The sequence below is a fragment of the Tetrahymena thermophila genome, assembly GCF_000189635.1.
Source record: "Tetrahymena thermophila SB210 genomic scaffold scf_8254483, whole genome shotgun sequence".
Classification (NCBI taxonomy): domain Eukaryota; phylum Ciliophora; class Oligohymenophorea; order Hymenostomatida; family Tetrahymenidae; genus Tetrahymena; species Tetrahymena thermophila.
Genome location: NW_002476258.1, coordinates 131,869 through 144,538, shown reverse-complemented (window position 1 = coordinate 144,538; position 12,670 = coordinate 131,869). Strand labels below are relative to the sequence as shown.

The following is a 12,670-nucleotide window of genomic DNA, read 5'->3' as shown; positions in this document are numbered from 1 at the left end:
ATAAAATTTTGTATTAAAATCTGCTACTTTTATATTCTTTTAATTGAATTGAATGCATATTTTCCCCTTCGCTTATTAGGTTTTTTATAAAAAAATAACATTTTAGTTTTTTTGAAAAAATAATATTTACTATTTTTTCATAATATTTTTTAAAAGTAGTTTGCATTTGCAAAGTTTTTTTTATTAAATAAATCTAGTTTAACTTATGCTTATTATGAATAAATTGAATAGACTGTACTAGCTTACCTCTTCTAATTGAGGCTAAACTTGACTATATTTATTAATATAAAATAAACTCAAATCAATAGATAAATAATTATTGCTATAAAATTATTTTGCTTAGTCTATGTACTTTTAATAACATCTTTGCGAGCTGCATTTGCATTTTGATAAAAATATATTCACTATTTAACAAAATTTTCTCTGTTTATTTATTTATATTAATCAGCTTTTATTTCAAATAAATTTGATTGAGCTGAAATAATTAATAAAAAAGTTTTGATTTATTAATGTGATAAACTTATTTTTTTACTAATTATATATAAATAATTAAGAAATGTAAGCATACTTTCATTTTACTTTAATCTGTAAGCACTAAGATAATTAATTTTAATCTTCTTTTCATAACATTTTCCTAAAAATAAAATATTTTTAAAATCATGGGTTTATAGTCGTTTTAAATTTATCTTTCTTTCAAATATTTTGTTGGAAATTTTAAAATATAATTTATTAAGAAAGAAATCTATTTCAATAAAATTTAGCTATTAGAGAGCTAATTTCAAAGATATTTTTCATAAATTTCTTATCCATAAATATTAATCAAAAAGAAAGATTTTACATTTTATATTAAGAGTTTGTCTCTACTTAAATTCTATCAAATAAAATACTATTAATTTATTTTTTTTGTGAATAAGAAAAATCTAATTACTCAAAATTTAGATAAATATAGGTACTTTAACCCCAATTGATAGAGGCTTTAATTTGTATTTTTTGCATAATATGCTTTATTATTCACAGACTGACTATCAATTTTTCTTTAATAAAATCAAATATATTTAAAGCCTCTATTTTTTATCTAAATTTTGAGAAAATGCTAAATGATTAGTACTACATTTTATATACTTTAATTGTGTAATCATATTTAAAAGTAGATAATAAAAAAATAAATGAATTGTAAATATGTTTTTCAAACTTAATTTTTTTACGAATGTTCAATAAATTGATTTTTTCTCAATTTGAAAGTAATGAAGTATATCCTATTGTCAAACAAAGAGATTTTAAATTTGATAAAAATAAGTGGATATCTATTTATTTAAGAAGAATTTTTTGAAATTATAATTTTAGAAGTAGCTAATTAATCCTAAGTAGATTACCTTAGCATATTAGCTATTTTGTCAATTTCAATTTATTATTGGTTTATTTATGCAATGTTATAGTAACACTAAAATTTATATTTCATTTATTAGAAAAGTAAATAATTTGAAGATAAATAATCTATTGTAATGATATTTAGTTAAAATTATGTTAAGCATCTATATATATTTGCTGTTTGTTTGTTTATTTGTTTGAAATTATACAAGAAATGATTTGATGCGAAAATATAGAAAAAAGGAAAATTAATTAAATAGGTTCTTTTCAAAATTTATAAGCAAAGTAAAATCCACTTGATTAGATTAAAAGAGAAGATATTATTGAAAAGAGTTCAAATTAATTTTATTAAATTAATCAAAGAAAGGGAAAAAATATTCTCACTAATAAAAAGTAGCAAATTGGAGCTTAAATAACTTTTATATTTTTCTAATTATTTCATAATCAATTTTCTGATTTACTAAAATGTATTTATTGGTTTGTTTACTTTTTTATCTGTAAAAAACTTATGCAAAAAAAAATATTTTTTTATGATATTAAAATTCAAAATACTTTTTAATAATTTAATGTTTTTTATTCTGCTATCTTTAAAACAAGATTTAATGGAAAAATGAAAAATTTAAAAATGTAAACTAAGTGTTTGTTTTTAAAATTATTAGTGGTTTCTGAGTAAAAAACACCTAATGTAAATTCAAACTTTATAAACTTCTAAAATTAAAAAAGAAGGAAAAAAATCATTTAATCCTAAAAACAAGTGGCGTTCAATTTAATTAGAATCAATCAGAATTACTATTTTTTTATTCTAAGGTATGGTTTTTGTTGTTATTATTATTATAGACAACACTCATGTATCTTTTTTTAAAGTGGCTACTAAATTATTATTTCGAGAAAATATATTTTAGAATAAAAATATGTTGCTGCTGAGTATCAGTCAAAAAATAAAAAAATATTTTTGATGTTGATTGAATTTATAATCATTTTATATTTAAAAGGTTTATTGTTCATTTGTACTGTATTTACAAATTTTTTAATTTCTAACGATTAGTGAACTTATTTTTGTTTATGGAATTAGGTAGTTAATCACTAATTCGTTCAGTTTACACTATTAACAAGATAAAATCACAAATAAAAATTAATGACTGATTAAATGCAAAATAAGTAATCATTTATTTTTTAATCCAAAAATATTTCAATTTAAAAACATGGTAAATTATATTATATTAAAAAGATGGATGAAATTGACATATTTTGTAGATGCTCTTGCAGGTCATTTTTCTGTTATTTCCAAAGATTTAGTTTTAGATATAGAAATTCCTATTAGAGATTAAAATTTCACTAAGCTTTTAAGTAAATGCACTGTATCTAAAACTTATGGAGATATGTGGATTACTTTAGCAAAAAATATATAAATTAAATTTAATTCACTTCGATGTGGTACAATTAGAGACATTGTTTTTGAAATTAACGACCCTAAAAAGAAAGTGGATTCAATTTAGGATATCGAAAAAGTTGTAGATATCTTTAAAGTAAGTTTATCTACTTATTCTATTTAAGAAGAGTAAAAATAAGTTTGCTAAAAATAAACTTCGCTAAGCATCTTTGCTATTTGAGAATGAAGAAATGCATTAAAAATGAATTTAAATTGAAGGAAATGTAAAAATTTCACTATCTGAGAGTGAGTGCAGCAAATTCTATTCAATAAGCATTAAAATATGCTCAAGAATAAGATTATGAAAATAATAAATCAATATTAAAAGATGCCTAAGATAAGCTTTGAAAATATAGTGCCAACAACGTCTTTAAACTCTAAATTATCAACTAAGAACTGAAATATAGTTATAAAAACACTGGTTAATAAAGTTATAAATGCTTACCCTAAATGAATTATGCTTCGTATTAGATATTAAAACAATCAGCCAACCCAGAGGAAGTAGATTAATAAGATTTATACCAAACTGATATGCAGCTTAAACTATCTGAACGAAGAAAGGCAAATGCTTTATAATAATAAGAATAATAAAATTTTTATATGAGTGATTAATATATATGAGGTATAGCAAATGTGCTCATATTAGGAAGAAATTTAAATGGAAGAATAACTAAATTCTCGCTAATAAGTGTTAAAATAAGATCAATCTTTATCTCAATTAAAAACTAAGTAAATAGCAAAAAACTCAAAAAAAAACCTTATAAAAAAGGAAAATTTAAATCAAAAAAATTTGTAATTGAGAAATATAAATGTGATATTTGATTTGTTATTTATCATAAAATTAATTATGTAGTTTCAATTTTATATGAATGAAAAAATTAATTTTTTGACCACAGATATTTTTTCAATTTCTTGCTTGCCAATTTAATAAATTAAGTAAATAAAATTCGTATATTTTTAGCTAAACAATTTGAAAGTTTTATAAGCTTTATTAAATTAAAAAAATTTTAATGATCTTTTGTATTGTGTATATTACTAATAAAGGTGGCAAATAATTGGTTATTATTATTATTATCATCATCAACCACCTTATTTATATCCACATTTTTATTAGTTGTTGCATTCACAAAATTAAAAGAAAAATACATATTTATTTATTTTGTTTGTTTTTGCATTTTAATTTTCCTTCATAATATATTCAAAATAAGTTATTAATTATTTTACTAAAAAACAAATTCGACTTCAATTGAAAATAATGTTTGCATTGATAGCTTTCTATCTAATGAGTTAGGGTATTTATATGTTTAGGAATAAATAAATAATAAGTTTGTTTAGCATATAAAATAAGAATAAATGTTGCTTCTTTATGATGAAGAGTGCAGTTTAGATCAAGGTAAGGGTATCAGAGGACTCATATTGGAGCTTACAAAAATAAAATATAAAATTTACTTCGAAATTAATTTTAATTTTTTTTTTTTAATTTACCTTGAGCAACTTTGACAAATTCTGATATCTTAGTAACAAAAGCTATATATATATAATTTACAAATATCTTTTTTCTGAATTTTGAATTATTTTTTTTTCTCAAATTATGAAATTTGTTTTGAAATGTACTTTATATATCATTAAATAAGATTAATAATATTTTAATGTGATTATTTAAAGCATCAATATTTACAGTTACTTGATTATCCATGCTTCCTATATTATCTTTTTATAAATAATTCTATCTCTCATCATAAGAAAAATAGTGATCATATATATCTATTTATAAGTGTTAGTAAAATTAATAGACTTTATTAATCTAATTAATCAGTCTAATTAGCAAGCTTTCCCTTAATAAATTTATTCAAATGAATATGAATCTGTAAACTAAACCAAAGAAAATTTGTATTTAGATTAAGCGTTAAGAATTTAAGTAATTTAAATCAGTTGTATCTAAATATCTGATTTACTTTTTTTAAAAATTGAAATTTTACTCAATTGAATTAAATTATTATTTTTTACTCATAGCTAAAGTGAATATTATAATTATCTCTCTATTTGCTAGTTTTATTATATTAATTATTAGGAATTTTCATGCTGCAAAATGAATGAAAGTTAACAAATAAATTAAATTTTGAAACTCTGCAAATCTTTTCCAATCATTTTTAAACATAAAGAGCTTTAAATTGATAGAATAAGATAATAGCATCAAAAAGCATGAATGATATAATTAGTTGGTAAAGGATTTCTATTAACAAAATAAGAAGATAATTTAACCATTGAGCAAAAAGATATTTCTTTTATTAATTTCAGATGGATAAATTAGAGAATTTGTATGTTTCAGTCTATCATATCAGATAATACACAAAATAATATAGTTTGTAACTCAAACAAAACAATCCATAATAAACAAAGAAGCTATTTTTTTTTTAAATTTAGTATCCTTTTTATTAATTAGCTATTACATCAAACAAAAAAAAGAGTTGTAAGCAGCTTAAGCTAAGCAAACAGGTATATCCAAAAAGCTGCAATTAATTTATTTAAAGAATAAATCTGTCAAATAAAGAAGAAATGTTATCTTATGTATCTTAGTATTAGAAGATTTCATTTATTTAATAATTTTATTAATTGTAAAAGAAAATTGAAACTATTTTAGTGAATAAAAAATATTACTTAAAATTATAACCAAAATAAATTTTCATATTATTAGAAATTAATTTGATAACTGAGTGAAGAATTAATTAATTGATATTTTTTTGGTTACAAACAAAACAAATTATAGCAGTACCTCAATTATTAAATTAAGAAATAAAGTGAATTCAGGGTTTAATTTCTATTGATAATCTTCTTCGTAATTCGTTTTAAGGCAAAAATTTATAGCTTAAATAAAGGAGATTTTGATCATAAAGTTTCATAATTGATTAATTAAAAAAAAATTCTAAAAATAATTATTATCAATAAATATTATCATGTAGCCTATGTAGCCTATGAATATCGTTCCTATGATGAACGTTCCTATGATGATGCCACAAGCTACTCAAGGACCTAACCCTTAACAAAATGTAGAGAGTGTTGCCAGTATTGTCATGAGGTAAACTACTGACATTTAAGTTAATAGAGATGAAAGTTGTTTGCAATGTGGTTGGGATTACCGTTTTAGCACCTACAATTCAGCCTAAGGGGGCTCTCATAAAATTTAAAAATTTGATCCTTGTTGCATTAATGCTTGCTGCTGTTGGCCTATAAAGAAGTGTTGTTGTTCATATAATATGCCTCCTCATGTCTCCAATGAATTTGTGTAGCCAGATGGAGTCTAAGTTGTCTTCCCTAACCCTTTCCATGGAGTAGTTTATGTTAAAGGTGTAGCAATTGGATCATTTGAATATTAATAACCTGGATGCTTTTGGTAATGTCTTATATGCCAACAACCTAAAATAGTCATTAAAAAAGCTGTAACAAACGAGACACTCACATTAAAAGCAAATGACAACTGTTTACTAGGATATTTGGAATTTTACTTCGGATGTTTCTTAACCAACAAAGCTATGTTCTTAGAAAAGCAAGGCTCAACAACAATAGAGGGAAGATACACTAGAAGCTGCTTTAGTGCAATTCTCAATACACTATGTTGCAATCCTCACTTTTATGACAACCTTAATCTTAACTTTTAGCAATTTATTACTAGTGATGCTGAAAAAGTCTTAGTTTATTCTGCCTTTATTTTACTTTAAGAAAACACAAAGATTAATTGCTGCAGTTTAAGACAGGCCTGCTAGCAAACATGCGGCTGTTTTATGATTTGAAAATATTAAATTAATATTTTGGGTTATCAACTTAAAAATGTTAAACGTTTAGTTATGTTTCATCAGATTAAGATTGATTAATTAATTTATTTTTCTTATCAGTTACTCACTTAGCTTTACTATAAAAATAGCTATTTATCTAATTAAATTAATAAATACTTTAAATCCATTAATGTTTTTTACATTCATTCTCTTCTTTCACTTGTATTTTATTGAAACAGAAAAAATTTATTATATTAACGTCATTCATTATATAAAATTTCTGAATTTCATTTTAGAATAAATAAATAAATAAATAAATAAATAATAAAAGGAATTTCTATGAAACTTATTTGATTAACATTTAATGTGTGTTAAATTAAATATACTCTAAATCCTCATTAATTAAGAGCAGCATAAATTAAGGGCCAAAAAAACTTTATATGAAAATCTATTTTGATTCAATTATAGATATTTATTTTTATAATTCATTCAATTTAAAGAATTTACGGTAGTAAAATATAATTATCTATTTATAGAATTTTAAGAAGTTTATTTCTAATAAATTTAATTTTATTATTAGTAAAATAAAATTAGATATAAATTATTCATTTTTATTTTCAGATACTCTTTTAGTTATTTCTACTTTGATTAAAATATAATTGATTGATTATATAAATATTGTTTTCCTCAATTACTTTTAAATTATTGATTAAAAGTTATAAATACATACATGAATGAATGCAATAATATTCATTAATTTATAAATTATATGATTTTCATTCTATAATTAGTTTGTTAGAATAAATGAATAAACATTTAATAAAGAAATCAAATAAGAATTAATTTAGTGATAAATATTATAAAAAATAAAGACTAATATTTATTTATATATAAAAGTTGATAAATTCATTCGCACATACAAACTAAAAATGTAGAAAATATTAACTTGTAAAACAATTAAAACTAAAATCATCTTGTGTAGATTATGTTATTAAAACTATATGTGCAAATAGCAGGTAAATAACTAAAAAATATTTATTTTTTTTGCTAGATACTTTAATAATTCTTTGAACTTTTACTTTTAAATAAAAATGGTTATAATGCATGATTAATTAATTATTTTTTAAGTAAGTAATTTAATAAGAAATTAAATATTTAATTAGGATAGATTCCCCCTCCTAGAAGCAATTACATATTTTGCTTTATACAAAGATAATACAGCATAATTTTGAATAGTGGAAGTGATATTAAAATGGGTCATAGCTATTCGCTCATCTTAAACATGAGTAAATGGAAAGTATTTATTTATATCTCTTATTTATTAATGGTCTATCAAATCAATACCAAATAAATTTAACAATTGAAGATTTAAAAAAAATACTTTAGTCTGTCTTTAAATATGAAAAAATTTAAGATACATTTTAAAATAAATTTAACCATTTTATTTAAAGCTACTCAGAAAGAAAAAAAAATTATTTCTATTGTAAAAAATTGATAGAGGAGCTAAAATAAGCTTTTAAAGTAGAGATACTCTTAAGCCAAGAGAAGACTTAACTGCAGCATAACCCACAGTACTTATCATTATCCCTAGAGTTTTGATTAAATTCTACAATGAAATTAATTATTAAATTGCTAATTAATTAGCATTTATGAGAAATAATATAAAAAGTAGTAAATGAGAAGTTATTAAATCTTAGAAAAATCGAAAATTCAATGTTCATCACCCTGTTTATGACAAAAAAATATTCAGCAATTTCAAGAAGATGTTTGGAAGAAAATTAATTAAGAGCTGTAATTAGCGGTTCTGCTCCTATCTCTTAGAGAGTTCTTGATTTTTTTGGTGTAATTTTAACTATTACATTAAGCAAGGTTATGATCAAACTTAAGTAAGCGGATAAGAAACAGTAGAATTGTTCTTAGACACAACTTAGAATCATGAAGGAGGAATTGTTGCAAGTGCTTAATTAAAGCTTTAAGATGTTCCTAAAATGTGTTACTTCTCAACTGATAATGATGAAAATGAAAACCCTATGCTGAGAGGTGAAATCTGTATTAGAGGATATACTGTATTTGTTGGATACTAACTACAAAGACGATGAAAAAACTGCAATAGCTTTTGATGAAGAAGATTTGCTCCATTCTGGAGATATTGGTCTTATCTTGCCAAATGGTACTTTAAGAGTTTTCGATAGAAAGAAAATATCTTAAAGTTGCAATAAGGAGAATATGTTTCTCCAGAAAATATTGAAAATATCTATGTTAGAGCTAGAGGTGACCAAGAAGTAAGTTTTGTTATGGAGGCTCCCTCTAAAGATACTGTGTAACAATAGTAATTCCTATGCCAGATTAAATTCTAAAGATTACTAAAGAGTTAAAAATCAGAAAAACTAAATTAGAAGTCCTTTGTAAGAATTAGCAAATCAATTAGTTTTACTTAAAAAGTGTCACAGATCTAGGTAAAAAGGAAGGATTGCACACATTTGAGTAAGCTCATAAAGTAAATATAGAACCTGTCTCTTTGTTGTTTAACATCAAGCTTTAAGCTATAGTGTCATATCACAAGATAAGTTTTCAAGAAAGTTATTGAAGGACTTTATAGTATCCCATTAAATACAGAGTAAAAGCCTCATTTGTGATTAATATTTTTAAAATGAGCTAAAAATTATTCTAATTTTATATTGTATTTTTTGTTAATTTTAAAATACTTCTACAAAATAATAATTTATAATTCACCTTCGTTTATCTATCATTTTCTACTTTTTTGAATAATTCAAAATCTTTCCTTTATTTAGTTTTTTCATATAAATATATTTTTTTAATGAGCAAAGTACTTAATAAAATATATAAAAACAAAATAAAAAATTAATTTAGTAAGATTTTTAAAAAATGAATTAAATAAATTAGAAGATATGTTTGATATTAATTTTAGCTATGAATAAATTATTTTTTTTAAATTATATGAGTTTACTGCTATCAAAAATATTAGATATAAAAAAAGGATTTTATATAAATATATTATGCTATAATTTACATTAATTTGCTATTATTGCTATTCTCTGATAATTATTTCTGTAGTAGGAAATATTATTTAAAAAATTTAAAGAAAATTTAAAATAATAAAAAAAGTTATAGATCGAAACATTCAAAAATACATTGAAATTTTTTTTAAAAATTGTAAATTTTACTAGTTTTCATTTTTTATTATATTCAAGTTCAATTCACTACAATTAAATATGCTCATTAAGGATAAGAAATGCTGAATTTTAATTAATATAAAAAGAAATCGATTTGAATTTATATAGTTTCAAACATTAAAAAAACTACAATATTTATCTAAAAACAAAGATTTTTACATTTATAAATTAAGAATTTGTCTCTATTAAGATTCTAAAAAAATACTACTAACTTATTTTTTTATTAATAAGAAAAATCTAATTACTCAAAGTTTAGATAAATATAGATATTTTAACCCAATTGATAGAGGCTTTAATTTGTATTTTTCTGCATAAGATCTTTTAATATTCACCAACTATAAATTTTTATTATTATTTAAAACCTCTATTTTGATCTTAATTTTGAGAAATAGTTTTACCTTTTAATTTTACAGTCATATTTAAATGTGAATAATTATAGATCCATTCTAAATATACTTTTTGAACTTAGTTTTTTCACTAATGTTAAATAAATTCATTTTTTTTCAATTTGTAAGTAAAGAGGTATATCCTATAGTCAAACAAAAAGTTTTTAAATTTTATAAAAATAAGTGGATATCTATCTATCTATTTATCTATCTTTCTTTTTAAGTAAAAATTTTTTTAATAATTATTTTAGAAGCAGCTAATTAAATTTTGGCTAGATTTCTTTCTTTTTTTATTTTATTAGATAAGAAAATAATTTTGAAGAAAAACAATTCATTGTAATGTTGTTTAATAAAAATTATGTACAATATTTATATATATTTGCTGTTTGTTTATTTGTTTGTTTGTTTGAAATTATACAAGTATATTAGGTAAAGTGATTCAAATTTAGAAAAACGAAAATTTCAGCTTTCATATATATGGCTATGGCTGTGATCATGATAACATGCATATGGAAAAAATAACCAGATTAAAACATGGTAAATTATATTATATTATAAAGATGGATGAAATTGACATATTTTGTAGATGCTCTTGCAGGTCATTTTTCTGTTATTTCCAAAGATTTAGTTTTAGATATAGAAATTCCTATTAGAGATTAAAATTTCACTAAGTTTTTAAGTAAATACACTGTATCTAAAACTTATGGAAATATGTGCATTACTTTAGCAAAAAATATATAAAATAAATTTAATTCACTTCGATGTGGTACAAGTAGAGACATTGTTTTTGAAATTAACGATACTAAAAAGAAAGTGGATTCAATTTAGGATATCGAAAAAGTCCTAGATATCTTTAAAGTAAGTTTATCTACTCATTCTATTTAAGAAGAGTAAAAATAAGTTTGCTAAAAATAAATTTCGCTAAGCTTTCTTTGCTATTTGAGAATGAAGAAATGCATTATAAATAAATTTAAATTAAAGAAAATGCAAGAATTTCATTATCTGAGAGTGAATGCAGCAAATTCTATTCAAAAAGCATTAAAATATGTTCAAGAATAAGATTATGAAAATAATAAATCAATATTAAAAGATGCCTAAGATAAGCTTTGAAAATATTGTGCCAAAAACGTCTTAAAACTCTAATTGATCAACTAAGAACTGAAAGGTAGTTATAAAAACACTGGTTAATAAAGTTATAAATGCTTACCCTAAATGAAGTATGCTTCGTATTAGATATTAAAACAATCAGCCAACCCAGAGGAAGTAGATTAATAAGATTCATACCAAACTGATATGCAGTTTAAATTATCTGAACGAAGAAAGGCAAATGCTATATAATAATAAGAATAATAAAATTTTTATATGAGTGATTAATATATATGTGGACTAGCAAATGTGCTCATATTAGGAATAAATTTAAATGGAAGAATAACTAAATTCTTGCTAATAAGTATTAAAATAAGATCAATCTTTATCTCAATTAAAAACTAAAAAAAAATCCTTATAAAAAAAGAAAAATATAAAGCAAAAAAAAGTGTAATTGAGAAATGTAAATGTGATATTTGATTTGTTATTTATCATAAAATTAATTATGTAATTTCAATTTTAAATGAATGAAAAAATTAATTTTTTGACCACTTATATTTTTTCAATTTCTTATTTGCCAATTTAATAAATTAAGTAAATAGATTTCTCAAATTTTTAGCTAAACAATTAGAGAATTTTATTAGCTTTATTAAATTAAAAAAATTTTAATGATCTTTTGTATTGTGTAATTACTAATAAAGGTGACAAGTATTTAATTATTTATATTATTATTATCATCATCATCCACCTTATTTATATCCACATTCTTATTAGATGTTGCATTCACAAAGTTAAAAAGAAAAATACATATATATTTATTTTGTTTGTTTTAGCAGTTTAATTTTCCTTCATAACATATTCAAAATTAATAATATATTTTTTTTACTAAAAAAAAAATTAGACTTCAATTGAAAATAATGTTTACATTGATAGCTTTCTATCTAATGAGTTAAGATATTTATATGTTTAGGAATAAATAAATAAATAATAAATTTGTTTAGCATATAAAATAAGAATAAAGGTTTTTTCTTTATTTTGAAGAGTGCAGTTTAGATCAAGGAAAGGGTATCTAATATTGGAGCTTACAAAAACAAAAAATAAAATTTACTTTGAAATTAATTTGAATTTTTTTTATTTTGATATTACTTGAGCAACTTTGACAAATTTTGAGATCTTAGTAACAAAAGTTAACTATTATTTACAAATATATTTTTTCTGAATTTTGAATTATTTTTTTTCCTCAATTTATGAAATTTGTTTTGAAATATACTTTTTATATCCTAAAATAAGGTTAATAATATTTTTATATATGATTATTTAAAGCGTCAATATTTACAGTGACTTGATTATCCATGTTTTCTATATTATCTTTTTGTAAATAATTCTATCTCTCATCATAAGAAAATAGTTTAAATATATATCTATCTATTTATAAGT

At 21.5% G+C, this 12,670-nt stretch overlaps 5 protein-coding genes across 5 annotated transcripts; all 5 read left to right on the top strand. All coding sequences in view use genetic code 6, as the record gives it.

Annotated features, from left to right (window-relative positions):
- Positions 1–2,503: 2,503 nt before the first annotated feature.
- Positions 2,504–3,197, top strand: TTHERM_00822140 (von willebrand factor type A domain protein; the record flags this gene model as incomplete). The annotated part of the gene is made up of 3 exons (XM_001031539.3): positions 2,504–2,526; positions 2,597–2,894; positions 3,126–3,197. 3 exons carry the CDS (start codon positions 2,504–2,506, stop codon positions 3,195–3,197), a joined length of 393 nt encoding a protein of 130 aa, XP_001031539.3.
- A 2,554-nt stretch (positions 3,198–5,751) lies between these two features.
- Positions 5,752–6,585, top strand: TTHERM_00822120 (hypothetical protein; the record flags this gene model as incomplete). The annotated part of the gene is made up of 1 exon (XM_001031537.2): positions 5,752–6,585. The coding sequence occupies one exon, from the start codon at positions 5,752–5,754 to the stop codon at positions 6,583–6,585; it is 834 nt and encodes a 277-aa protein (XP_001031537.2).
- Positions 6,586–7,819: 1,234 nt separating this feature from the next.
- TTHERM_00822110 (long-chain-fatty-acid-CoA ligase, putative) lies at positions 7,820–8,666 on the top strand (the record flags this gene model as incomplete). Its single annotated transcript, XM_001031536.2, has 3 exons — positions 7,820–7,864; positions 8,019–8,238; positions 8,437–8,666. The coding sequence occupies 3 exons, from the start codon at positions 7,820–7,822 to the stop codon at positions 8,664–8,666; spliced, it is 495 nt and encodes a 164-aa protein (XP_001031536.2).
- Positions 8,667–8,905: 239 nt separating this feature from the next.
- Positions 8,906–9,154, top strand: TTHERM_000822109 (AMP-binding enzyme family protein; the record flags this gene model as incomplete). Its single annotated transcript, XM_012799302.1, has 1 exon — positions 8,906–9,154. The coding sequence occupies one exon, from the start codon at positions 8,906–8,908 to the stop codon at positions 9,152–9,154; it is 249 nt and encodes an 82-aa protein (XP_012654756.1).
- Positions 9,155–10,624: 1,470 nt separating this feature from the next.
- On the top strand, positions 10,625–11,257 carry TTHERM_00822100 (von willebrand factor type A domain protein; the record flags this gene model as incomplete). Its single annotated transcript, XM_001031535.2, has 2 exons — positions 10,625–11,005; positions 11,129–11,257. 2 exons carry the CDS (start codon positions 10,625–10,627, stop codon positions 11,255–11,257), a joined length of 510 nt encoding a protein of 169 aa, XP_001031535.2.
- Between the last annotated feature and the right edge of the window lie 1,413 nt (positions 11,258–12,670).